This window comes from Dysidea avara, chromosome 10 (genome assembly GCF_963678975.1).
Source record: "Dysidea avara chromosome 10, odDysAvar1.4, whole genome shotgun sequence".
In the NCBI taxonomy this organism is placed as follows: Eukaryota; Metazoa; Porifera; class Demospongiae; order Dictyoceratida; family Dysideidae; genus Dysidea; species Dysidea avara.
Genome location: NC_089281.1, coordinates 8,179,481 through 8,206,394, shown reverse-complemented (window position 1 = coordinate 8,206,394; position 26,914 = coordinate 8,179,481). Strand labels below are relative to the sequence as shown.

At 37.8% G+C, this 26,914-nt stretch overlaps 3 protein-coding genes across 4 annotated transcripts; all 3 read left to right on the top strand.

The window, feature by feature from the left end:
• The first annotated feature begins 12,841 nt into the window (after positions 1-12,841).
• On the top strand, positions 12,842-14,381 carry LOC136236440 (uncharacterized). Its single transcript, XM_066026594.1, has one exon. The coding sequence runs from the start codon at positions 13,875-13,877 to the stop codon at positions 14,361-14,363; it is 489 nt and encodes a 162-aa protein (XP_065882666.1). The 5' UTR covers positions 12,842-13,874; the 3' UTR covers positions 14,364-14,381.
• A 4,907-nt stretch (positions 14,382-19,288) lies between these two features.
• LOC136268201 (uncharacterized) lies at positions 19,289-20,869 on the top strand. Its single transcript, XM_066063478.1, has one exon. It carries the CDS (start codon positions 19,472-19,474, stop codon positions 20,795-20,797), a length of 1,326 nt encoding a protein of 441 aa, XP_065919550.1. The 5' UTR covers positions 19,289-19,471; the 3' UTR covers positions 20,798-20,869.
• A 2,665-nt stretch (positions 20,870-23,534) lies between these two features.
• Positions 23,535-26,037, top strand: LOC136236300 (uncharacterized). 2 transcript variants are annotated; one of them, XM_066026436.1, is made up of 2 exons: positions 23,535-23,634; positions 23,932-26,037. In XM_066026436.1, exon 2 carries the CDS (start codon positions 24,565-24,567, stop codon positions 25,873-25,875), a length of 1,311 nt encoding a protein of 436 aa, XP_065882508.1. In that variant the 5' UTR covers positions 23,535-23,634; positions 23,932-24,564; the 3' UTR covers positions 25,876-26,037. The 2 variants fall into 2 exon arrangements, with proteins under 2 accessions (XP_065882508.1, XP_065882509.1); XM_066026437.1 differs by having other exon boundaries at positions 23,582-23,634; positions 23,821-26,037.
• Positions 26,038-26,914: the final 877 nt, after the last annotated feature.

The following is a 26,914-nucleotide window of genomic DNA, read 5'->3' as shown; positions in this document are numbered from 1 at the left end:
GTGGGTTTCGGTTAATCAACAAGGTTGCGCCGGCCTAGCTATATATATTGGACAATCAACATTTCACTGTAAACCATAGATACTCTATGGATATTAGAGAGCTCTAAATCTATGGTGTGACTGGTGTCGAGTGTGGTATTCATTGATTGGTGCCGGCCAAGACACACAACTGAATAAATATGAGACTTCAGCCCTCTCAAGGCATTGCAAGTGCTGGAGTGTGCTCCAACCCTGAGTATAGTTAGACTCGGGCCAGCCAGCTACAGTAAATAAACATGCAGTAACCACTGAGTTCATGAGCTATACTGTGATACATTCATTGTGAGGTGTGATCAATTTTGTTGTGAGTCAACTTACTCTTTGCTGCTTTGCTGGATCAAATGTGAAGCACTAGAACTGTTGACTGGTGTTGCCAATCATAAGGTGATAAAGCCTTTATTCTTTAAACAAACTCAGGTGTTACTCAGTTGACCCAGCCAGAGTGCCGACTTTTCTCTCCACCATCAATGTAGCTATCGGTAGCCTGGCATCATTCTTTCCTTAATTTTCTAATGACGAATCACTGATGTTACAAGAATGTAAGCAAATAGTTGAGTGTAAAGAACAATATAGATTCCCCTTCTTTCAGTATCATGCCACACATCATGTAGCTAACTGTGACAATTAAATATTGCATATAGTTAACTACGAGTACAGTAGACCCCCGGTTATCCGAACCCCTTTGTTCTCAGGAAATGATAAAAGTGTTCGGATAAGTGAATAGTTCGGATAATTGAAGCCCATACATTTATATACAGAGCTCCGTTGAAATACTCTAATAGAACGCACACCTATACTCAAAATACTCTAATAGAACAGTCATTTTCAATTCCGGATAATCGAGGTTCCGGATAAACGGGGGCCGGATAACCGAGGGTCTACTGTACTCAGAGCTGCAATATATTATAATAGTGCACTGTATTTCCAATGCCAGAAATGCATTCTGCATTACATTTATCATAACTCCCCTTTTGTATAGACAGACACTGATAAATCCTGCTTATATAAAACATAATACAAATTCTACACTGACTGTTCTATGCATGCTGGGATAGGTAGCTATACATTGTACAAGCTCTACTGAACCGCCAGAACTCAAACATGTTGTTAACCCTTACAAATTAAAATAGACACATCTCATCAATTCTCATAATGAATCTCTTCCTTCCCATTCCAGTTTTCAATACTCCCATAGTCCTTCTTCAGCTTCATAAGAGACAGGGTTATCTTCAATACCAGCTATGCATGGTCAGTGCTAGTCTTGTATGTCAACTGCTGGTGCTGTGTGAACAGTTTGACCATACTGTTTTTCACCACTCATATGCAAACCATCTGGTATGATGAGACTTACTAGTATATGAAGGTCAGTATTTCCAGAAACTGACGAAGGGAGATGCCAGCAGGATAATCATACACAAACATGCTCTACACAGGCTGCCATAACACTTCAACCTCATCATAATGATACTAAACCTTATTGAATAAGCATTGTGAGCTACGTGAAATCATTTAATAAATTATTTTCTAGCAGTGGTAACTAGCTTTCGTATAAAGGGCACAGCATAAATACTGCAGTATGGTTTGAGTTCAAGGTTGAAGTTCAAGAGGTCTAGCAGTCGGTCTTTGTTCTATAGAATGCTCTATTAGAGTAGTTGACTGTTCTAGTAGATGTTTAGCAGCTTTTTAAGCAGTTTTACCCCCTTTGATCCCCTGTTGTTGATTCCTAGAAGAAATCATCAGCTCACTCTTTTCATGTTTTCATTGCCTATATGCATGCTTTAGATGCAACTGCACCTGCAGCTAGCGCTTCTACAGTGGCTTAGCTACCATTGAGGCAGCTGCCTCGATCGGTAAAAATGCTCAACAACAGGCTGAGCAGGCCTCAGTTTTGGCACCCCGGATTTTCTACTCGAACGTTACTAGACAGCATTACTGTGCCACACATAATAGAATCTACTGGATCCCATGGTGACACGGTGCTGGATAGCTTTTCAGCTACTCAGTTGAAAAAATTGAGATACTCTAATAGAGCAGTCATCGTAAATATACTCTAATAGAGCATTCAGTACAGATTATAGCCACTGTTCTCATTACACTGCTTGGTCTAAATCATTTAAATTTATGTTAATTGCCTTTGCATTACTTTTCAAAAGTTCCAATGAGTCAAATGCATGGTATTGCATTGAGCTAATTGACCATGCATATCATATGCATTAGCAGTTACAATCAAAAATATAGCCTCCACATGCCATTTCAAAGCATATATTTTCAAAAATTTCCTTGAGGGAGCATGCCCCAGACTTCCTAGCTTGACATGCTTAGCACATGCAGTTGAGCATCACATGAAAAGAGATAATCTCTGACTTAAACATCACATCAGATCAATAAAAAGTATATAGTATGCATGACAGACTATGACTTCTGTTGCAGTCCATGGATGACCTGACCACTCAAAATATCTCTGGAGTAAGTTGTGTTGAATGCAATTAAACTAGTCTAATAAATGAAGCATGGGAGCTATACTGTAGCATTAACTAAGCTGGAGCATTACTTATGGCACATAGAAAAATGCTGAGTCTTTCTTCCATCTAACCAGATAGTCAACCTGCAAATGCTGTACCACCCTGGCCATACTTGAAAGTATTTGTGAATCAGTTGAGTCAGAAGCAGACCCTCTCAATTAGGTCAATGTATAAACTTTGCCTCGGTAATAATTTTTTCCTGGCTATGCCACATCTTTCTAGCTGGGGGGGGTGGGGTGCTTCACCCCCTAATGCACCTCCTAAATCCGACCTTGTTATACACAGTAAAAGTGGTCTAAAACTACCTACTTGGTTGTGAACTGTTTATTACAATGTAACAATGAGTGTGGTGATATGTGAAATATATCTACAGTATGTATATTCCTATATCACATTTACATTTGCATGTATTGCCTTAATTTGGTTGCTCAAAAACTTTTTTTTAGTCAAACAGTAAGAACCCTTTTACTTTTTTAATTAGATACCCTGCCAACAGTAGCTATATGGATCATCAAAACATTACATAATAGATCATCAATTTTCATTCAGTGCAACGTAACTATATAGGTATAGTTCATGACACATTTACCTTATAAGTGATTAGTCTTGGCTTCTCAAAAAGTTCACAGTTTAAACAGTGTTGACCATTCAAAAAAATTTTTTTAATGATTTCACTAATTGTGATCAGCTTTTGAGCAGCTCAGCTCAACCAAAAATCCTCCTCAAATGGCGGTGGATAGACTGATCTCTCCAGTGGCAGATCTAGGATCTCAGAAAGGGGGGTGTGGTGCTAACAGGGGCATTTATAATGGCTTGGTGACTAAGAAAAGTGACAGCTGGTTGATACAACTATAACTGCAGTACTTATCATGCAGGGCATGTTTTATCTAGGGGGGGCCTGGGGCATGCTCCCACAAGAAAATTTGCAAATTTAGCCTTCTGAGATTGAATTTGGTAGTACTTTTGACTGAAATGTGATGTCACCTTGTTTAAGTGACTCACAATACCTGTAAAACATTGTGTCACCTGAGCGTAATAATGATGAAGTGAAGCCATTATTTGTCACATTGCTAAATTTTATATGTGCTATATGTAAATTCCTCAATATACAAGATCGCTATTAAATTTAGTGCATCACTAAAATAAGTCGGTTTGAGGTATAGTGTACTTTACAGTCCCAGCATGGCTCAAACTATAATGTTCAAATAATAACAATGAAGAGGGGGCTTGAGAGGGTAAGAATTTTCCAGCTGGGGGTCTGCTCTCCCTTGGAAAATGGCTATATATTACAAAACCAAATACTGTATTGTACTGAAAGATTGCATGTGGGTACAAAATGGATGAGTTCAGTTATAAGCAATTTTAGTTGAAAAACAGAACTAAATTGTTAATGTTATTGGATTGTATAATAGTGGATTGTCAAAGAGAATATAAAGAGTAGCTGATTATAAGGAGTAACAAAGAGAATTCAGGATTGGATCTTGGTCAAGTGTAGATATTTAAAATACATGCACAAATACTGAACTTCAACTTCATATTATAGCCACAGACTGTTCCTGTTGCTATTTCAATCTGACTTTTTACACTATACAACTGGGGTTCAAAGTCACTATTACATAATACAATTGGTTTTTGGCCACCCCTTGCACAATGACAGTGTAAATGCTGCAGTATATCATTTGAGCTTATAAAGTTGCACTTCAAGGGGGTTGGGAGTGCAAACTCCTAAATTGATGATAGGAGATTCAGATAAATGCAGCCAGCATGGAGCTTAGGGTGCATGTTGTCTCACTGATAAAGCAGATAAGATAAAAACAAACAGCTCTCATGCAGATGATGCAGCCTTGTTAACTTTATACATGCTAGGAAATTCACTATAATTACAGTTTTTAGCAACAACTGAAAATACCCACTATATATTAAACTGTTTGACAGAAGTTGTTTTTTTAGAAAGAAGTAAGAAGTAGTTACTGATGTTTCTACTGATATGATTTAGTATATATATATATATTTTAAATTTCAAGTAATTAGTATATGTGAGTGGTTCAAGTAAAAATGGAACGTTATGTATTTTTGTATTTTATTGTAATTAGAAATACTTAGAATTAAAGATTACAAGTGCAAAATTTGGCATGACTGAGCAATCTCATGTTTAAAATAGTTGAATGGTACCACAGTTGAGCTGAAAAATGAAACCTGTCTTAGGGACCACCTGCATAGAAAGGCTAACTTTAAATTCCCAAAATGAAAAGATAAGTTACAGACCTAAGCAGCCACCTACAGTACCTGTTAAGGTCAAGAAATTTTGGCTCAAAAGTGACTAGGTTAGACAGAAACTCATTTACTTTTTGGTATGTGTAGACAGCTAGCATATTATTTATTTATTTATTTATTTGTCTTACAACCACACTGTACATGTGCAAATATAGTTGACTACAAGACTGACAATGATGATTAGTGATTAGAGTAGGGTGGCTGATAGCTAAAGGCATGAACTTCCAGTAGCTAATTACAAATACTAACTACCTAATTAAAATATACTATACTTAGTTACATAAGGGGTGGTGTGTGTGTTATTGGTACAGAAAAGGGACAGCAAAAATGAAACAGTCAAGAGTTAAAATTGTTTAAAAAGTGACACCATAAAAAATTGGGTGAGTTGCTTTTTATTGTCACATAAGGTAGATTTAGGTCAACCAAGGGTAGAGAATTCCATAATCTTGGTAGTCGGCAAAAATAAAATGACGGTTCAAATTGGTTGTGGAAATATGATGGACTAACTTGCCTGATGATGATGATGATGATCTTGTGGATACTGATGCTTTCATTGATACGTAGTTGTTAATATTGAAGTGGGGGTAGGGAGTTTTGTAGGATTTTATTAAAAAAAGTAAATCACTCAATTCGTATTGGTATATTAAAGGGAGTAAATCGAGTTGTATTAGTCTAGTTCTGTAGGGTGAGTGATAGTCATTTAATATATACTTCGTTGCCCTCCTTTGAACTCTTTCCAGGATAGAGATGTCTTTTAGTAAGTAAGGTCTCCATATTTGGCTACAGTATGTCAATTGTGATCGTACTAGTGTGAGATATAGTAGTTTTTTGGCTATGGTAGAATGCGTTGAGAAGGTCCTTCGGATTAATCCTAAAATTTTGTATAGGCATGGAAGCAACGACTTCACAAATGGGTCAAGGATTTTGAGATGATGATATGTGAACTCCTAGATCTTTTACACAGTTGGATCTTACAATGGGTGTTCCATTTATGGTGAAGTTATGTGAACCAAAATCCTTTCCAAAGTGAATGTGGAGAAACTTAGATTCATTGAAAAATAGGTCATCCTGTAGAGAGATCAGCTACAACCAACATCACCTGTAGAGAGTTAAGTTAAAAACAAAAATCACCCTGTAAAAATTCAACTACAAACAGATATCCCCGTAGAGAGTTCAGCTAATACCACCACCCACTTAACAAGATTTCAGCATCCTTTCCATTTTAACATACCAACTGCCAGAATTAATTACTATCATAATAGCTACTTTCCAAAAACTGTGTGCGATTGGAACATTACCTATATTTCTGCCATTGAAGCAAGCACTGTAAATAGTTTTTCTAACCAATTATGTAATTTATTTATTGTTTATAATTAGTATCTGTAATTTAGGTAATATAGTGTATAATTCATAATTGTAACATAGTAACTTAGTATCTGTAATCTATGTAATATAGTATTGTATAATTCGTAATTGTAACACATGCAGTAATGTACTGTAATATTGTGTGATTGTATATCCTAGGCAAATCAGCTGTGCTATATATACCTGCCTAGTAATTGCATAATAAAGAATAAAAGCCACCCTGTAGAGAGAATCCTGTAGAGAGTTCAGCTGCAAACAAATCACCCTGTAGAGAGTTCAGCTACATTTCAAGTCACAGGGGCGGATCCAGACTTTTTAAAAGGGGGGTTCCACTCTGGAATTGCAATTTCAGCCTAGCTGTAAGTCGAAGACCAAAAAAGAGGTCATCACCTGCTGACAATAGCTGCCCCTCACCATAAATACCCGGCCTCGCCAACTATATTTCCTTGTTTATAACCCCACACGTAGCCTGCTACACTACTCCTCTTAAGAATACTGTGACTGCTCTATTAGAGTATCTCGATCTTGACTGCTCTATTGGAGTAGTTATCTCGAGTAAGAAAGGCTCTTGGATTTTATTATTATTATTATTATTAGTACTTTACAGTGACCAGCACTGAAGGTCTGACAGCAACATGTGCTGCAGCCTTAGGATTACCTAACCTAATTTCAGGGACTTAGACCTAATGACTTGACTTACTGACTGACTGAAAAGGTGTAACAGAAAAGGGGCCAAAGTAAGGGAAAAAATCCCTCCAGCCCCAGGATTCGAACTGCAGGTCACCCAATGTCTAGTCGGGGCCACATTTCACATCTTTTTTCACCATAGCTTTTTTTGGGGCCACACTCATTTTTTACAGTTTGGCTGTTTTGAGTTGGATAATATAATTTCATGATGAATGTTTATGTTAGAGTAGTTGACTGTTCTATTATAGTATTTTGATTTTTAGTAGCGTCTAGGTCAAGCCTTACACCAAAAATATAATTGCCCTTGCTCTCTAACAGTTCCTTGGCCTCAGTGTAATAGTCAACAACAAGTGACCATACGTGTATGTACATTAGTACAATATATAGTCTACAAGTACAATAAAACACAACATCATGTATTTTGCTCCATCCTTAGCTAATTAGCACCCCGTCTATGCTGCTAGCATTTTGTGAGGGAGGCATGTCCAGCCAAGTTAATTTCCACAACTTTCTCCATGCAGAGAGCTGAGTAAAGAATCAATCATATTGTGTGACAAGTCAAGGTAGTCTAGCTATATGACGGACAAATAATTAGTTATCATGATCCTCAGATGATAACTAAAAAAAGTCCTCAGATTTTTGTACCCCACCATCTATGAAGTACTGTAAATTGTGTATATCTGCAAAACAATAAAAATAATATATAATAAAACTATGCAGGGAATTAAGGATGTCATACAATTGGTTGTAGGATGCATTGAGATGGCAAAGGTAAAGTGCATGGCTCAAAGCTGCTAATGCTATTGCATCAGTGCTAGGTTCGATAAATGTTCATATAGCCGGAATAGCTTTAACTTTAATTCAGTCATTCATATTGAATCCCGATATGCGACAGGAAGCAGGCACTTATAACCATAGCAACCACGTGTTTAAGCGCTTCTTTAATTCACCCATCCTGCCCATGGATAATAAATGTTCTCTTGGCGTCTTTCTTGCTACTCCAGCTGGTTGTCTTACAACTATCCTATGTGAATTATAATTATATGTTGCATTGCTCTGGGCACCATTGATAATAGGGGTCCTTTATCTATGTATGCAGCCGTTATCAATGTCATGGCTCCACCCCAGGATCATATCATTTAATATGGGACAACACTGGCTAGTGTCAAACTCCCCAGTACTGGGGCAAAGAATGTTGCCAAACCCCTTCCTCCTAAGAAGTGTTTATTTATTCTATATTGATGACCTTATAAAATCACTTTGAGCTGTCATTGTCCCAGGGGGTGTAATCTCTCTCACCCTAGACCACAAGGGTCTGGTGACACGCAATGCAAAATCTTGGTAGACACATACAACCGAGGAATTCATTGGTTGCCAATCAGATTCTAGAAAGCCTCTTGTGTCAGTTATTTTGGTATGACTAGAATTCACTTTGTTCTTTATTGTTGTCTCCTGTACTGGTCACAGTCTTCCTACCCTTTTTTCAGTGTACTGGTCATAATCTTAAGCTTCCAACACTTTTATCATACCCTATGCAAAGCTCCATTTACGCCACACAAATTTGTAATGTGTTTACAGCCAAGTATTTCTATTGCATGGCACCAGACCCTTATTGTCAGGAGGTGACACTAGCCATGGTCATTATTTGTGCAACCTTTGTTTTAGCGAGCTGGAGTTATCTTGGGTCCTTTCTACACTTTCTTCGTGCAATAACTGTTGAATACTTGGTTGCCTGGCAAACTAAGACCCGTTGCCACGTACGCATTTCAAATTACCATTTCGCGTAAACAAACAATTACTGAAATATACGTATTACTTTATGCAATCATTAATCACGGGCTAATACACCGTTCGACACTCTTGGTTTCTATTATATACTCTTGGTTTTTTGCTATACAATGAGCACAACCTCTGGAAAAATGTCCTTCTTGTCCACATCATCAACACACAATAGGGTCACGAGGTTGGTCTGGAGGCTTAGTAATCTTGTTCCAGTTGGTAGATTTATGACTTTTCCAGGCCCAGGGGCGGATCTAGGATTTATAAAGGGGGGGGAGGGGCTAACTCAAGGTACTAATCTCCCAGCATGCTGGAACTAGGGGGGCCTGGGGGCATGCCCCCCCAGGAAATTTTTGAAAAATAGATGCTAAAATACTGCAATTTGGAGACATTTCCACATAAAATTCATAATATTTTCTGCCTGTGGATATTTTATATACTGCCTTTAGATTATAGGTATGGCTCTCTGACTCTGAAGTATTTTGCTAATGGAAAAGTTTGGGTAGGTACTAGGTACAGGCAACCAAGTACATGATGCACCCCTCTCACAATTGCACAACACTGAATAGGTGCATGTTAGAATAATAATATGTTGAAAGTGGAAAATTTTGAAATTTGAACAATACAAGATTGAATCTGAGAGCATTTTCAATGGAAATTGTGTGCCTGAATTAAGTATTGTCATACATATTAACTACGTACACAAGTAGATGAATGAAGCCCTTTAAACAGACCAATGCACTTCATTGTATGTATAGGTGCAGGCAGATTTGGAAAAATTCCATAACAGAACCAACTACATGTTTCCAGTGAATGTTCTATTAGAGTAGTTAGCTGACTGCTCTATTAGAGTATCTCGATCTTGTACACCTCCAATGCTGATCCGGGTCCTTGTTACATAAACTTTAGCATAAATCCACTGATAATACCTTGGAAAAATGTTTATAAGGTGGTTTTATGAGTATTTGTATTATTAGTGATCATATAATTATGCTAAGACAAAATTTCATTATAATACTCAGCATATTGATCAAGTAAAGCCTAAATATGAAGGGGGGGGCTTCAGCCCCCAAGGCCCCCCCCCCCTGGATCCGCCCCTGAGGCCTGCCAACTCTCACGGGTTTACCGTGAGTCTCACGGTTTCACTACCCTGCTCAAGGGCAGCAGATCGAATCTCACGGTTTTTGAGGCCTGCTAACTCTCACGGTTTCACTAACCTTCGGCTTCGTTGGATAGAATCTCACGGTTTGTAGCGCGAATGTCATGGATTTCAAGTTTAAAAAGTCGAGACCTTTTTTTTTTTTTTTTTTTTTTGGTCTCAGCATAGCATCTACCAGTTTTTTTTTTACTACACACTGCAATACAATAAAGGTACAGAAATCTCAAGATTTTTTTACTTTCCAGGTTGGCAGGCCTGCTTTTCTTCACTGGCCACCAAACGCATACTAAGATTATGGAGCATGTCCAACACAGCGTCTTGTTTGCTTTGGGTGCTACTGCCACTGTCATTGCTGCCTCCTGGGTATCCTCAATGCTGACCTAGCCTCTTCAGAATCACTAGTGCAGCCACTGATGGTGGACGTGTAGTGTGGGTTGTCATCATACAGGATTCCATCTCAAGCTTGTCCAATGGCATAAGGTACCTGTCCTCTCTTTGGCTTTATCTTCCAAGTCAGGAAATGCTCTGTCGGCCAGTAAACAAAGTAGATATTCCTAGTTACGCTTCCAAAACATAAAGCTTCTTCCTGCTGTCAGGCTCAAACCTCTTCCTCAGAGCTGCCTTTGTCATGTCGTATTGGGTTTTAGCTTCATTCCTGATGCATCTCCACATGTTCTGGGTTTTCCTGTCATACAAACGTCCAAGGTGGACCCATTCATTGACGTGGGCCACACTTTCAAAAGTGGCTTATCCACTTGTCCCAACTCAACTCCTCATTAAATACATCATAGGGGTAATTAACTTTTTTGGTTAGCCTCTTTGAGTCCGCCTTATCTCCCCCTCTTCTGACATCATGGTCCTGGTATTCTGGTAGCTCACCCAACACTGACCCTATGGCAATGAGACATAAACAACTGCATGGTTACAGCAAGAGTTCCAGTGTAACATGTTGACCTTCTCTCGGGTACCGTTTTAGACAAGTTCAGATTGGTACCAGGTTACTAGTTGTCAGGTTGGAATAGGGTCACTAAGCTAGGTCTGGATTGTAGACTACTCCAGTGTAGCAATAGTTTAGCTAGTTGCAGTAACGCGTTACTTTGCACAATAATTATTACTTTTTTGGTAACGAAGTAATATAACGAAATATGCTGTAAAAACAGGTAATATAACTCAAGGCAAATGTAACACGTTACCTCAGTAATGAAGTTACTGTAATGAGTCTAGTATTATGTAATATTATTACTATAAGTAACGAAGTTACTAATCTCGTTAGTAATCAACTGAGTAATGCCTAGCCACAACAAAGTAATGAAGCCCACTGAATGAAGCTTATTCACCTGCTTCTTGCTTATAACCAAGATTTGCACATTGTCCAACAACGCAATCATGTCACGTGATAAGGTGGTAGTTTCACACATGACAGCTTAAGGCTGTGGACACAAGTAATATAATATGTAATATTATTATAGTTACTTTATTATATGGGTAATATGTAACTGTAACTAAATAGTTGAGTTGTAAATAATATGTAATATGTAATGAGTTACATTTAAAAAGTAACTGTCCCAACACTGGCTAGTTGGTTGATGACAGCACTTGAACTCCTATACCATACCGTACCCACCACTATTTAATTCATTGCTGGGTTGTACCACCACAGGAGGTTGGAAAAGCTCCAATCCATAGAGCATATAATATATGCATGTATAGTCAAAAGTTCTTTGCTTTCCTCTGTCATCTGAGTTGATGAACATTGACAGGGAGGGCAAGAGGGTCCAACCTGTCTAAAACAAGCGTGACCTAGAGTGAATTGTTGCTAATTTTGTAATAACATTACTTCATTACTGCATCAAAAGAAAGGATGGGGCCAGACACATTATAAATATTAATTGGGCAACTGAATGCACACCCCAAATATCAATTACTGATCCATTCCTCTTAATTTTCAGCTATGTTCCACCAATTATACAGCATTACAAATGAAGAACAGTATACAGGAAGCATCTCTCCAGTCAATTACGAAAATTAAGGCACTGAAACCATGACATGTTACCGAAAATTGACACTTATGTGGCAGTGGTGAAAGAAAAGGATGCAAAGGAGGACAAAAATAGTCCAAGGTGTGTGCATTGTAGCTGTGGCAGTTGACGAAAAAGCATATCTCAGGCTGTAGCGACATCGAACAGTGAAGAAATCAAGCCAGTTGTAGTCAGTTCACATTCACCTGAGCCACACTACGTAAATACAGTAGTGAACATGTGTTCATTCCCTTGTACTCATGTTTTCATGCTGTAAGCATGTTTGCGAGCCTGGATCGTCTATACTAAATGTGTGGGATATTTTTGAAGCCTTGTCCATAGGATTCGATGCACCCCTATAATTATTTAGATACTTAATAAAAAGGTACTGAAATTGTAGCAATGAAATGTAGAGCCAGCTGAAATAAACTGTACAATGTTGTGGCTACCATTTTAGCTTATTGGGTACTCTTTTTGCCATGAATTGTCAGAGCATAACTGTCATGGAGTCTACCGGAAACATGGTACATTGTAGCCACATTGCAGAATGCTTTTAGTGAGTAGAAAATCCTGGCTGAGGTCCAACAAAAGCAAATTGTTATTGTTAACTAGAGTTGAGTGTCCCAGAATGCGTTCACAATTCAGGTCAATCAGTGCCAGCCCACCTTGTCTTGTGCCAGGCTGGGCCTGACATGACCAATTCACACTGCAATTTATTTTGAGCTGCGCTGTATCTGGGTTGGGAAGTAGTGTGAATGGGGTGTAAGATGACAGAAGTATGCTATCAGCAGTTTTGACCTATTGTTTGCAAGTTGTTGGCACTTTCCCTTGTGGTTTGTTATATAGAATGTAGTTCAAGGTGGAGCTACACCACAACATTCAATCCGCTGTACGTAGAAAACATCATCCTAGTCCCAGGTGATGAGTATTTTATTTTGAATGTGACAGCTGCTTTGATATCTGAAGCAACAAGCTTCTTTCAAAATTGTCATATAAAATGTAACTTGGTTAGATTGCCAGAATCAAATTGGGGACCTTAGGGTTAACCGTTCTATGCCTGAACAGTAGTGCTGTTGAGCTATGATTTTAGTAAAAGATTAGTTCAACTTATTTTGCTTTCACCCTATGCACTGTAGACAAAAATGCCAAAACATAGAGACTACCAGCCCTCCCAGTTTCATTTGGCACAAAATGGCTTCAATACATGCAGGGACCTGGCCACGATATACAAGGTCCAAATTGTTGATGTGTTAGCTGGTACTAGCAAGGTTTCTCAACAGTATGTGTCAATGAGTACAACACATTTTAAGGGAAAACATGAGGAAAGAGGTAGTAACTGTAAGTCCTAAAATTTTGTGGTAAAAAATATTTTTGCGGCTGGTCTAAGACCACAAAAATGTTTTACCAGCAATATTTTTACACAAAACTTTTTTTCCTTCGAAAACAATCCAGCTGTATTAATGCTAGCTATATAGGTACGGTTTTTAGAAGTGAATTGGCAATTTGCAGTATAGCCTATTTGTAGAAAATCAGAATGGCTCTTACAATCACTTAACATCAGCCACAATTGTAATAGCCAGGGCCTATAATAGCTGTAAGGCACTGTATTTGGTGTAGTGTTCCAGTTCACTTTTGTCTCGCTGTGTTGAAAGATATTGTCACAAGTGCTCACTGAGTTTTATTCTTGTAAGTCTCATCACTAAGTGTGTCTCTTGTCACCCGTGTCAGTAACATTTTTGTCTCATTATTTGCTGCTCAGTTTCAATACTGGATGCCTCAGTACTTGAAAGGGAACTGCATCACCACCACAGTCAATCATAACAGCTACCTGCAAAACATGAAACAAAAATTGTAAGGCTATCACTGTTAATTTTTTTTACAGTATTAAAAACAATTTTGTATCCTTTGCCAGAAGTGAACTGTCTAATGCACTAACTTTATAGTGCATGTATGCTCATGTATAAATTAAAAATTCAATTTCCTTTTGTGATTTAGTCAGAAATTAAAGAGATTACAGTTGATTTTTCTACTATGGATGTTTCACCTAAAAGATTGATAATCTGGTCAGCGCCAAAGTGTTTGTCAAATGTGTTCCATCGTTCTCTGCAAACCTTAAAGAGAACCAAACACTTTAGAGTACTGTTTTGTGGTCCTCATTATTTTGGTCCCAATCATTGTGCTAATTATTACCCTGAGCTGAAAGATTCTGAGCTAGACTTGGAGGGATTATCAGTAAAAGACCTGACCATGGAGACAATGAAGAATCTTCTCACAGCTGATTACCCAGATGTGGACTTGGTGTTCAGTAAAGAATTTGCATACTGTTTGCCAGAATCATCATATCAAGAGTTAATCAGTGGAAAATTTGCCAGCTTTACTTACACATTCCTAATACGAGATCCAACAAGAGCTATGTATTCCAACTACAAAGGTTTTGCAGCACCTCAACTGAATGCTGTCTGCATGGATCCACCTGGTGGAGGGTTTTATGAGCTTTACAAGTTCTACAACTTCATATAGGAGAAACAAGGAGCCATTCCTATTACAGGGGCGGATCCAGAGTTTGGAAAGAGGGGGGCACCTTGCTGAAAAACAGTTGAAGACCAAAAAAAAAAAAAAAAAAAAAAACACAACAATAATAGCTAGTGATCCTTTACCAAATATATCACGTCTGTTATGTAAAATAAAATCCTATTTATAGCTTCATAGGTAAGCTACACTGCCTCATGAACATTGTGACTGCTTTATTAGAGTAACTGACTGCTCTATTAGAGTATCTCGATCTTGTATGCAATTTCTTGAAAGCCCGGGGGGGGGGGGGGGGGGCATTTGCCCCAAATGCCCCATCCTGGATCCGCCATTGCCTATTGTGGTTGATGCAACTGATTTACAGGCATATCCTGATAAGATGATGAAGGCTTACTGTGAGGCTGTGGGGATCTCTAATATGACAAAATGGGAACCAATTCCTATTCATAATAATTATAAAGTATTCGATGAAAATTGGTGCCATATAGTCAACAATTCATCTGGGTTCATTAAGTGTAAACCAGGGGATCAGAAACCAGTGCCGTTGCATGAATTACCAACAGAAGTGGTAAAGTGTATCGAAGAGAGTCAATTGTACTACAGAGAGATGTGTAAGGATTGCATTAAACCAATGTAGTTTTATAAAATATGCCAATATAATAATCAAAGGCCTACAATAAGAGAATTAAGTCTATTATTTATTTATTTTACAGTGTGTGAAGTATAAAGACACTATTACTGACAGTGTTCAGAAACTGTAAGATTGTTAATATAATATGCATGTATTGTATGCTATATTTATCTGTTTGTTTATCAAAGTAACTATTTTTTGTATTTTGTAAGAACATGGAGTGTATTTTGCATGTAATTTGATGTTTGGAAGCCTTGTATATAAGTGTCACTATAATGTCTATAGGGTGCACCAGCAGTCACTATCTCCTCTGCTGTCCTTTAGATCCATGCATGTACTCCTGTGCTTCTCCATTACAAGTGCCGCTATAGTGGTTTATGCACCTTTAAGGGTTAACATGGCAACAATGCCACAAAGACATCTGGTGTTGTTTGCTTTGATGTCAATCTTTCATGATTGCTTGTATCATATACACTGATACCTCTTGTTCTGGTTGAAGCCACTTAGCTATTGTCAAGAGAGTGTAAACGGCTATGGTAAAATTGAAGTGGCCATTATGTTTTGCTTTCAACTATGTTCAGTCCATTACACAGTGTTACAAACAAAGAACATACGAGAAGTGTCTGCAATCAATCTAGTCGCTATGGAAAATACAGAGCTAATAGCCAACACAGCCACAGGGAAGCCACATTGCACTATTGTGAATTGACACCTTGTGTTGTCAGCAAAAAAAACTGGAACACAAAGGAGGACAAAGGCAAGGCCATGATGAATGTATTGTACATACTGCAGTTGGTGAAAAGGCACATCTCGGGATGAAGCGATGCTGAAATCAAGCCCGTAGCCTTATCCATTGTTGAGATATGCTTGGCTGGAGGCATCAGTCAGTCAGTTAGGCAGCATAAAATTCTGTTAAATGGAATTTTTTTTTAAAATTCCGTAGAAATGGGTTTGGGGTGACATTTTTGGCCTTGCCAATGCTGCCAAGCTGTCATGAAGGGAAATTGAGGCTGGTTTTAGGGTGATATTTTTGGTTGAAAAAACCCAGTTCTTCATGATACCTAATATACAGTACTACCATACTGTATGATAATATCAAAGTACGTACAGCAGAAGAGATGGTGGTGTTGCATACAAAACAGTGTGTAAGGTGTTTATATATAATATAGTTGTCACAGACTGCAGAAGGATAGCTACATAGTAAACTTGCACACATATGCTGGTGGTGACGTATTTGCGTTTTAGATGTAATGTAGTTCATGAATCTTACACAGAACCATTCTAGAAGAGCCTTGTACCTAATAAACAGGTGAAACCAACGTGTCTTGGTTACAGTATAGCCAACAGTTTCAGCCTCAACCATACAAATTTTGGGTCCTTATAGGCTTTAATTTCTTGTATCCACCACAACAATTATTGCATGGTACCGTATTCAGGCAATCATAGCAGTGAACCTTGAGACAAACTAGCTTCATAATGTGGATGCTGTTTCACATTATCCAGCTTTGGATTATATTTTACTGCGGCATCCAACTAGGTAAACAACCAAACAATTAACAAGGAACATTATATCTAACAAACAGTCAATGATACCAGTTAAATAATTTAGTATATTTTGTATATATATTATATACCCATTGAAGTGTTTTTGAAAATTAAACTGATGCTGAACCATTTTGCGATCAAAGTGGTGGCCAAGTTGAACAGTTTACTTTTAAAAAATCACCCAATACAATATATTGCATCATGTACTTTGTGTGGGAGGATCAAAGTGCTGAAGACTCAAAGTAATATGTGAATAGATAGTTACTCTGCACACATACATGCATGCAGCAAGGAATATGAAAATTGGATACAATCAAAATCTGATAGTATGCTATATATGCAGTTACTCAAGTTATCCATAATATAAGTAGCTGTCACACAAACTGTTTATGAGATTACATTGTATACACTTACTCATTAATATGCACATCTACATACGTATAATACCACTAAAGAGTTGCAAATAGCTTCAGAGAAAGTCATTTATCAGTACACAAAGGCTATGGGTGGTTACAGTGGCAGATTCAAGGAGGGGTACAGCGGCACATCCTCCCCATCCTCCCCTCAGAAAAACGGAAAAATTATACAAGATTAAGATACTCTAATAGAGCAGTCAGTCAAATACTCTAGTCACCACATATAACACTGAGAATCCACAGTTGCTGAATATGAAAACTAGCATCTGCAGTACTATCTCATGCATGGACACACTTAGCCATCTAAGGATATATTTTGCAAATGAAATGTACATGGTCTTGTGTATGCCATTCTTTAGGTCCATAGTAATTGTAGCTATAGCTAACTGAACAACTCATGACTTTCACTTATCCTATACAACTCTTGATCAATGTAGTGCAGTTAGAAAGTGGTATGATTTAGATATTTGTCTACTCTACATCAAAGTTTTAAATCCTGACACATATAAAATACCTTTCAAGTAACTTCTGGACCCCACTCCAGATACCTACCACTCTGACTCACCCCCCTGCCAAACCCTCCTGGGTTATGAGCATACCTATAGTATCAAAAATCATTTTGCATGAATAGGAAGAAATTATTATTGATTGCATGCTGATATACTATACTATACAGTTAATCTGAGACATTATTATGTAACATTTTAAGACTATGGATGAATAGAGTACCACTAAAGTAGTCAACCATTCTAACAGAACGTCACTTTTATATTTCTTGTATACAAATTCTACTGCTTAACTAATCATAGTTCACCCACCCCCCCAGCCACACACACGCTTTGGCCTGCTCTATCCTCTTACATAAACTGACACCATCTTGTGAGCTCTTATACCATTCAGTCGAACACATCGGAAATACATAGTAATATTACCACATCCTACTCTTTGGTCCATATCACAGTATACACAACAACAAAAAACTATATAGTTATCCAATACTATCCTGAGTTTGTGGGTTCATTTCATAGATATCCTTACAAGAGGTGCCTCCTTGCTCCATATCACAACATAGACAGTACTTGCATGGTGTAAAGTTGATACCTGGTTGTGAGTTGGCTAAAAAATGAGAAAAGGAGAAATAAAAATATCTCAGACTTCAGTGTACAACCTGTTGTATTTGTATGTCTTTTAAAACTTTTTTCTTTTACTCCTTGCCACAGAATACTATACCCCATCTGTGGTAGTGTGTGTCCAAGGACTCACCACTAGAGTTGGGCAATAAATCAATATTTCAGTATGATTAAGGTTTTAATGCACACTGAATGGTAATGTTGGTATTGTGATAATTGAAATATTGCAATGCCAAAAGTAATTGCAGTATACGGTTGGTATAAATGTTAGAAGTGAGCCATTCCACAGCATTTTAATAGTGCAACTTGACAATACTTTAGTTTCTATATACCTCCTTACTTCAAGTTGATGTCCATTAGATGTACACACGATTGCATAATGCCAAATGCAAACTTTAACTTTATTCAATAACCTCAATTAATTCATTTGCACTGTATTGATTTTGATTTTTTAGTATTCTCAATGCCGCCTGCCCATCACTACTCACCATACTTATAATGTTAATAGCTTTGCAACTATACACATACATTGTTTTCATCAGTAATGATGGTTCTTCCTGTACATTTCAGTTGACCCCAGCTACCTCATAGACTTTGCAAATTAACCTTGTTGATATCAAATGGCCAGGGTAAGCTCTTGGCTGATCTCTCAGGTTAAAATATCTGTTGCTACCTGGCCTCAGTGAATACTTAGCTTGGAATGCTATATACTCATTTGTCTTTATGCACTTATTATAGTAGTCATAGTAACAAGCTCAAAGGGATTGCACCTCTGCTGACCGTAAGCTGTCATATAATGTATTCTGTGTAACGATATTGTGGTAGCTATTACTAACACTTCCACAACATGCTATACATAGCTTCCTGCACATGTTTGCTTACTCAGTGGTGATGTGGTCTTCTAGGAAGATCAATTATGGTACATTCAACATTGAAGTCATAATAAAGCTATACTGAATGTTTTAGAGTCAGTGGTCCATGTACTAAACTATATTTTCAACAAAGTATTCAAGACAACAGCTGTTATACCTTGACTTCAAGGTCTTCATGTGTTCCTTGTCTACATAAAGTCATTAGCTATACAATTCATCACCTATTAAATTACACCCACACATTGTATGGCTTTTATTACTTAAATTACAGGAACTGATCGAGTGTGACATCACCACTCTAGCTAACATTTATATATGGGTGCACAAATACTTCAGTCTCTTATCAGTTGTTAAACTGTTATAGACGGTGTAAACAGTGCATGTATAGTTAGGAACTGTACCTTAGTACTGTAGTTGTTAGGACAGTTACTCTACTAGTGGAGGAACAGTTTGTTGAAAAGGTTAAGTTGTAGATCAGTAAGAAAATATATAGCTAGCTACTAAAATGGGCTGTTGTTGTTGTTGTTGTGCCTTCAGAACAACAGAGAGCATAGAAACTTGTATAGTAGCCAAGAATGTGTCTCATTTTGTTGGCAAGTGGCTGTCTTCTGATCAAGCTATTATGAACCAGTGGCTACAACAACAAATTGAAGAAGTTGACAGAAAAACTTCTCCTGATCCACTAGATCCTAGTGTAGAAAGCTTCAAAAACACTATTGAAAGCAATGCTGAACTTTTGATGTTTTTTAATCAAATGTTTACTGAGTCACCAACAAAACGAAAGAGGAAGAATGGAACTCCCCAGGTTAGAAATTACCATCACATGCTAACACTTATCAACCATGTTTTAAAGAAGTCTCCGGAATTTAATGACAGTACTACACTGGTAACATTTCCCATCACTGCAATACTGACTAAACCAATGGAGACAATTGGTGGTTATGCGGCTTTCTTAAACCCTAACGTAAACAGCCATATCAAAGACATCTTAAACACATGGGGAAGATATTTACAATCACTAGCATCTTGTTACATTTTAAATACGGATAAATGGCTTAGTGCTAAAGCCTTGGAGAAAATGGGAGGAAATTTTGAAGATGACTTTGTTTGTGACCCTAGCAAACCGCATTATGGATTTAGCTCTTGGGATGATTTCTTCACCAGACAATTTCGACCAAATGTTCGTCCTGTTGCCTCTCCGGATGATAATAAAGTTATTGCCAATGCATGTGAATCAAATCCATTTAGGGTTGAAAAGAATGTTACAAAACAGGGAAAATTTTGGATAAAAGGCCAACCATACAATATAAAATTTTTGTTAGCAGACGATCCACTTGTTGACAGCTTTGTAGGAGGTACTGTGTACCAAGGTTCTCTGAGAGTCTTTTATTATCACCGATGGCACAGCCCCGTAGATGGTAAAATTGTCAAGGCATTTGTTGCAGACGGCACTTATTATTCTATTCCTCTGTCAAATGGTGGCAATGAGTACTCTGTTGTAATTTCTGACTATTTCCAAGGTTACCTTGCAGAAGTCGCAACAAGGGCCATAATATTCATTGAAGCAGACAATCCTTATATAGGGTTGATGTGTTTCATTGCTGTTGGCATGCAAGAAGTATCGTCTTGTGAGATAACAGTCGAAGAAGGACAGAAGGTGAAGAAAGGTCAGCAGCTGGGAACATTTCACTTTGGAGGTTCTTCCCATTGTCTGGTTTTTCGACCTGGTGTAGAACTTGTGTTTGACTTTCATGGCTATAAACCATGGCCAGGCCAAATTACTACAAGTGGAATAAAGATTAACTCCAGAATTGCTACTGTACCAAAGTGACACATACGTATACATGTATCAAATAACTAGCATTTATGATTACTGATAATCTATTATGTTGGTTCATGATGACATCTGATATAATAGTCACTAAATATAATAGGTGGTTATGCATGTGATATCAGACCACATCAGTAACAAATTACCCATGTTTTTTCATTGAATGTGATATTCTAAGAAAGTATACATAACACAGCAGACCGTACATCTAGTAACTACCCCAGGGTATAAGTGTAGTTTCTATTGCAGCATGATTTCAGGCTATAGGAACTGATTATGTGATGTCACTAGCTATACCTTGTACTTTTGTCAGTTGTTCTATATATACCGCACAGGGATGAGTTCAGGAGCTAGAACAGGCAGCTGCATACATGCACAGGACTATACAATACACATGAAGTTATTAGGTTGATGCTGATGTAAATTTTAGTGATCTGGCTAGGTGATTATATTTATTCACACAGGTATTGCCGCAATGGCCTTATATAGAGTACCCAACTGCTGCTAGTGTCTCCATTAAATTGTGTTTGTTGAGGGATATTCCACAAGCTAAACTAAGAGGGAAAGATCTCCACTAGTATTAACTCTTGATTTTACCCATAAGCAGTAGCTAGTTTTATGGTCTTGCCAGCCACACTGTACATGTTGTTTTTTTTTCTAGTCTTGACAAGAGAGAAAAAGCACAGTCTAACTGGTAATAGTCTCATGCTACCACTGTTATTGGTTAGGTAGGAGATTGAAATGTGTACCCATATAGCTATTCATTTATTGCACAGCTGTACGTATATGCATGAAGTTCTTATATAACAGCTATCCATGTATGCTACAGTACCATGTAATGTTTTTGTGCAATGATGGAATGGTTCGAATCACAACATGTTCAATCTTTAACTTATGAAGCAGCCTTCAACTAATGGTACTTCTTGCCTATAGCATAATGCCACATACATATAATACAGAACACCAATTGACTATCCACATAAAAGAGAAGCCATGTAATCAAGCTTAGCGGTAGTTACTACTGTTACTACTTCTTGATTACACAGTATGTGATATCATTTAGTAACCGCTCACCTCACCACATCAGTGCATGTTTGTTAATTGGAAATGTAATGTGGTTTTCTAAGAAGATCAATTAGAAACTAAGCATTAAAACCATATAACTACATACCGAATTCCTCAAGAGATCATGTACAGAAAAGTACATCTATAGACAGTTTGCAATAATATTTACATATATGCTTCATGATATTTGATCTTCATGTTTACCCTATGCTTACTGGCTATTAAATTCCAGTTGTATGATATCACTGTGCATTCAATCACTGAAACTGGTTGAGTGTGGCTCTCCTATCAGATCTGAACAAAGCAACTTGACATTATGCTACCATTAAAATAGCCGGAACTTCAAGCAGGGGCAGATCCAGGAGTTGACAAGGAGAGGGGCACAAACAGGCTAAGTTGTAGGTGGTTGGAGAGAGCCAGATTCTCTTGTTAGTTGCTACATTTTTGAAGCAGCAAATAATTACCAGTGTCTCACTGTTGATTTTTTTTTCCATTTTGGCCTTTGCAGATGGTTGTGAAATCCTAAAAGCTGTTTAAAAGGCTCTGAATGTCTTAAGCAACAGCAACACGATAATTATTTTGAGAGGCACTTAGTACGCACGAAGGCGCTAGGTGACAATTTCACAGTTAGTTTAGTTTCAGCTGAATTCGTAATAACTGCTAGTAAATGTGCATATTTTCATGAGTTTTATAAATTGGCCTGCCAAAGTTTAGTATTTTAATCAGAACTGACTGGCTCCTCCACAACTACAAGATGAGGGGGAGGGAGCATTTACCCCAAATGTACTCGCCCAAATGCCCATCCTGGATCCGCCATTGTCAAGTGCATCACAAAGAAATGACTGAAATGTGCATCCTGCCACATATTGATGAGACATTTGACTAAGACACTGAGCACTGGGGTGGTTATCGCCAAGCACCCACCGCATGTACAACTGCATGGTTTGTAACTGTGACAGTTTTATAATTTTCACTCCTTTATCGTCACTCAAAATTCAAAATCAATCCCAGATTCAATAGGAGGATTTCTCTGGGGAAGCATTCCCCCAAACCCCCTAGAAAGGGCATTGTACACTAACCGGCCAGCTTGATCCGGCAATTACACTTTGGTCAACCCCCACTTCATAATTTTAAATTGCTAATCAGTGTGATAATGCTTGCAACATGAACGATCAAACCTAAACCAACCAGCCATCCCCCTTGATCATGCAGTGCCTGTTTATAGTTTACTTAATTATTTTTTTGCACTTCAAACTGATGATGATGTACACTAGTCTGGCGCAGCCGCCCCTTCGCAAACAATTCAGTCCTGTTTGCGAAGGGGCGGCCGCGCCAGACTAGGTGTACACAAGCAATCTATTTTACCTTTCGAGTGATCAAGTTTTCCACCAACCATCACTCAAATGTAGCCACGAGAAACTAGCTAGCACCCGAAGGGTGTACAAAAGTTTGCTTAGCTCTGGAATGTTTATTGGATGACGTTTAGATATTACGTAAGTGCTATCCCTATCTCTGGGCTGAGTTGGTAGCTACATATAATACTGAAGTTGATAACTCTAACCAAGTAAACCAACTAACATTTATTAAAATATAAAAACCACACTAATCACCTCTTATAGCCGTAGTGGAAAACACTACTAATTATCTGAATAAAACAAAACCCACAATTAAACTTTTGTAACTGGAGATGCAACCCACAACCGAAACTTGTTTTTGGAAGAACTCTTGAGGAAAAGGAAGCTATGCTCTCCTGGAACAGAGTTGAACGATAGGTATAGTTTATTTGTGTGTATAGTTCCTGAAATAAGTCTGCTTTTGATAAACGTAGAGGATCTAGGGTTTTATTGGCCAAGTACTAACTTAGAAAGGATCCCCCCCCTACCCTGGGAAGGCTTGAATAAGTGTCTCTATAATGTCTATATAGGGCAATTATATATCCTCCATGCACTGTCCTTTAGATCCATGCATGTACTCCTGGGCTTCTCTATTAAAGGTGTCAGAGATGAGCCATTGTAGTCGTACATACATATAAGAGACATTGCCATTATAGTGGTTTATGCACCTTTAAGGGTTAACATGGCAACAATCACACAAAGACATGTACATCTGGTGTTGTTTGCTTTGAAGCCAGCTGGTTATACACTGATGCAACTTGTTCTGGTCGGAGACACTTATTGTCAAGAGAGTGTAAACAAATACTGTAACATAGCATCCGATTGATACACTGAAGACTCGACTGCAAAGCAGAGCTAGTTTCATTCAATGTACCGAGCATATAGCTAATGACTTTATGTACACAAGGAAAACCTGAAGACCTTGAAGTCAAGGTATAGCAGCTGTTGTCTTGAATACTTTGCTGAAAATAGTGATTCACAGTTTAGTATATGTACCACTGACTCTAAAACATTCAGTATAGTTTTATTATGACTTCAATCACACCCACACATTGTATGGCTTTTATTACTTAATTTAAGGGAACTGATCGAGTGTGACATCACCACTCTAGCTAATATTTTATGGGTGCACAAATACTTCTCTTATCAGTTGTTAAACTGTCATAGACGGCATAAACAGTGCATATATAGTTAGGGATTGTACCTTAGTACTATAGTTGCTAGGACAGTTACTCTACTAGTAGAGGAACAGTTTGTTGAAAGGGTTAAGTGGTAGATCAGTAAGAAAAGATATAGCTAGCTACTAAAATGGGCTGTTGTTGTTGTGCCTTCGGAACAACAGAGAGTACAGAAACTTGTATAGCAGTCAAGAATGTGTCTCATTTTGTTGGCAAGTGGCTGTCTTCTGATCAAGCTATTATGAACCAGTGGCTACAACAACAAATTGAAGAAGTTGACAGAAAAACTTCTTCTGACCCACTAGATCCTAGTGTAGAAAGCTTCAAAAACACTATTGAAAGCAATGCTGAACTTTTGATGTTTTTTAATCAAATGTTTACTGAGTCACCAAAAAAACAAAAGAGGAAGAATGGAACTCCCCAAGTTAGAAATTACCATGACATGCTAACACTTATCAACCATGTTTTAAAGAAGTCTCCGGAATTTAATGATAGTACTACACTGGTAACATTTCCAATCACTGTAATACTGACTAAACCAATGGAGACAATTGGTGGTTATGCGGCTTTCTTAAACCCTAACGTAAACAGCCATATCAAAGACATCTTAAACACATGGGGAAGATATTTACAATCACCAGCATCTTGTTACATTTTGAATACGGATAAATGGCTTAGCGCTAAAGCCTTGGAGAAAATGGGAGGAAATTTTGAAGATGACTTTGTTTGTGACCCTAGCAAGCCGCATTATGGATTTACCTCTTGGGATGATTTCTTCACCAGACAATTTCGACCAAATGTTCGTCCTGTTGCCTCTCCGGATGATAATAAAGTTATTGCCAATGCATGTGAATCAAATCCATTTAGAGTTGAAAAGAATGTTACAAAACAGGGCAAATTTTGGATAAAAGGCCAACCATACAATATAAAATTTTTGTTAGCAGACGATCCACTTGTTGACAGCTTTGTAGGAGGTACTGTGTACCAAGGTCTTCTGAGAGTCTTTTATTATCACCGATGGCACAGCCCTGTTGATGGCAAAATTGTCAAGGCATTTGTTGCAGACGGCACTTATTATTCTTGTCCTCTGTCAAATGGTGGCAATGAGTACTCTGTTGCCTCTGATTATTTCCAAGGTTACCTTGCAGAAGTCGCAACAAGGGCCATAATATTCATTGAAGCAGACAATCCTTATATAGGGTTGATGTGTTTCATTGCTGTTGGCATGCAAGAAGTATCGTCTTGTGAGATAACAGTCAAAGAAGGACAGAAGGTCAAGAAAGGTCAACAGCTGGGAACATTTCACTTTGGAGGTTCTTCCCATTGTCTTGTTTTTCGACCTGGTGTAGAACTTGTGTTTGACTTTCATGGCTATAAACCAGGCCAAATTACTACAAGTGGAATAAAGATTAACTCCAGAATTGCTACTGTACCAAAGTGACACATACATATACATTTATCAAATAACATGCATGTCTACTGATAATCACTTATTTTCTATTATGTTAGTTCATGATGTCATCTGATGGAATAGCATGTGGTATCAGTAACAAATTACCCATGTTTTTCATTGAATGTGATATTCTAAGAAAGTATATACATAACACAGCAGACTGTACATCTAGTAACTACCCCCAGAGTATACATGTAGTTTTTATCACTGCATAATTTCAGGATAGGAACTGACTATGTGATGTCACTACCTTATACTTTTGTCAGTTGTTCTATACCAGGGATGAATTCAAGAGCTAGAACAGGAGGGGACCAGGGACTAAATCTTTTTTGTATACAATACGATAGGTTAATCATACCAATGTAAATTTTAGTGATCTGGCTAGGTGATTATATTTAAACACAAGTATATATTGCAATGACCTTATATAGAGTACCCAACTTCTCCTAGTGTCTCCATTAAATTGTGTTTGTTGGGGGATATTCCACAGGCCAACCTAAGAGGGAAAGATTTTACCCATAAGCAGTAGCTTGTTTTAGTATGCTACAGTACCATGTAATGTTTCATGCAATGATGGAATGGTTCAAATCACAACATGTTCAATCTTTAAGTTATGAAACAGCCTTCAACTAATGGTACTTCTTGCCTATAGCATAATGCCACATACATAACATAGAACACCAATTGACTATACACATAAAAGAGAAGTCATGTGATCATTGTAATCAAGTGGTAGTTATATACATTTCAGTATGTGATATCATGCAGTAACCGCTCACCTCACCACATCAAGTGCATGTTTGTTCATTGGAAATGTGTTTTCTAAGAAGATCAATTAGAATCTAACCATGTAACTACATACCAAATGCCTCAAGAGATCATCTACAGAAAACCATATATGTATATAGACAGTTTGTAATAATATTTACATATGCTTCATGGTATTTGATCTTCATGTTTACCCTGTGCTTACTGACTATTAAATTCCAGTTGTATGATATCACTGTGCATTCAATCACTGAAACTG

Coding starts and splice junctions, on each gene's coding strand:
- LOC136236440 (XM_066026594.1), top strand. CDS start 13,875: ATGGATGTTTCACCTAAAAGATTGATAATCTGGTCAGCGCCAAAGTGT.
- LOC136268201 (XM_066063478.1), top strand. CDS start 19,472: ATGGGCTGTTGTTGTTGTTGTTGTGCCTTCAGAACAACAGAGAGCATA.
- LOC136236300 (XM_066026436.1), top strand. CDS start 24,565: ATGGGCTGTTGTTGTTGTGCCTTCGGAACAACAGAGAGTACAGAAACT.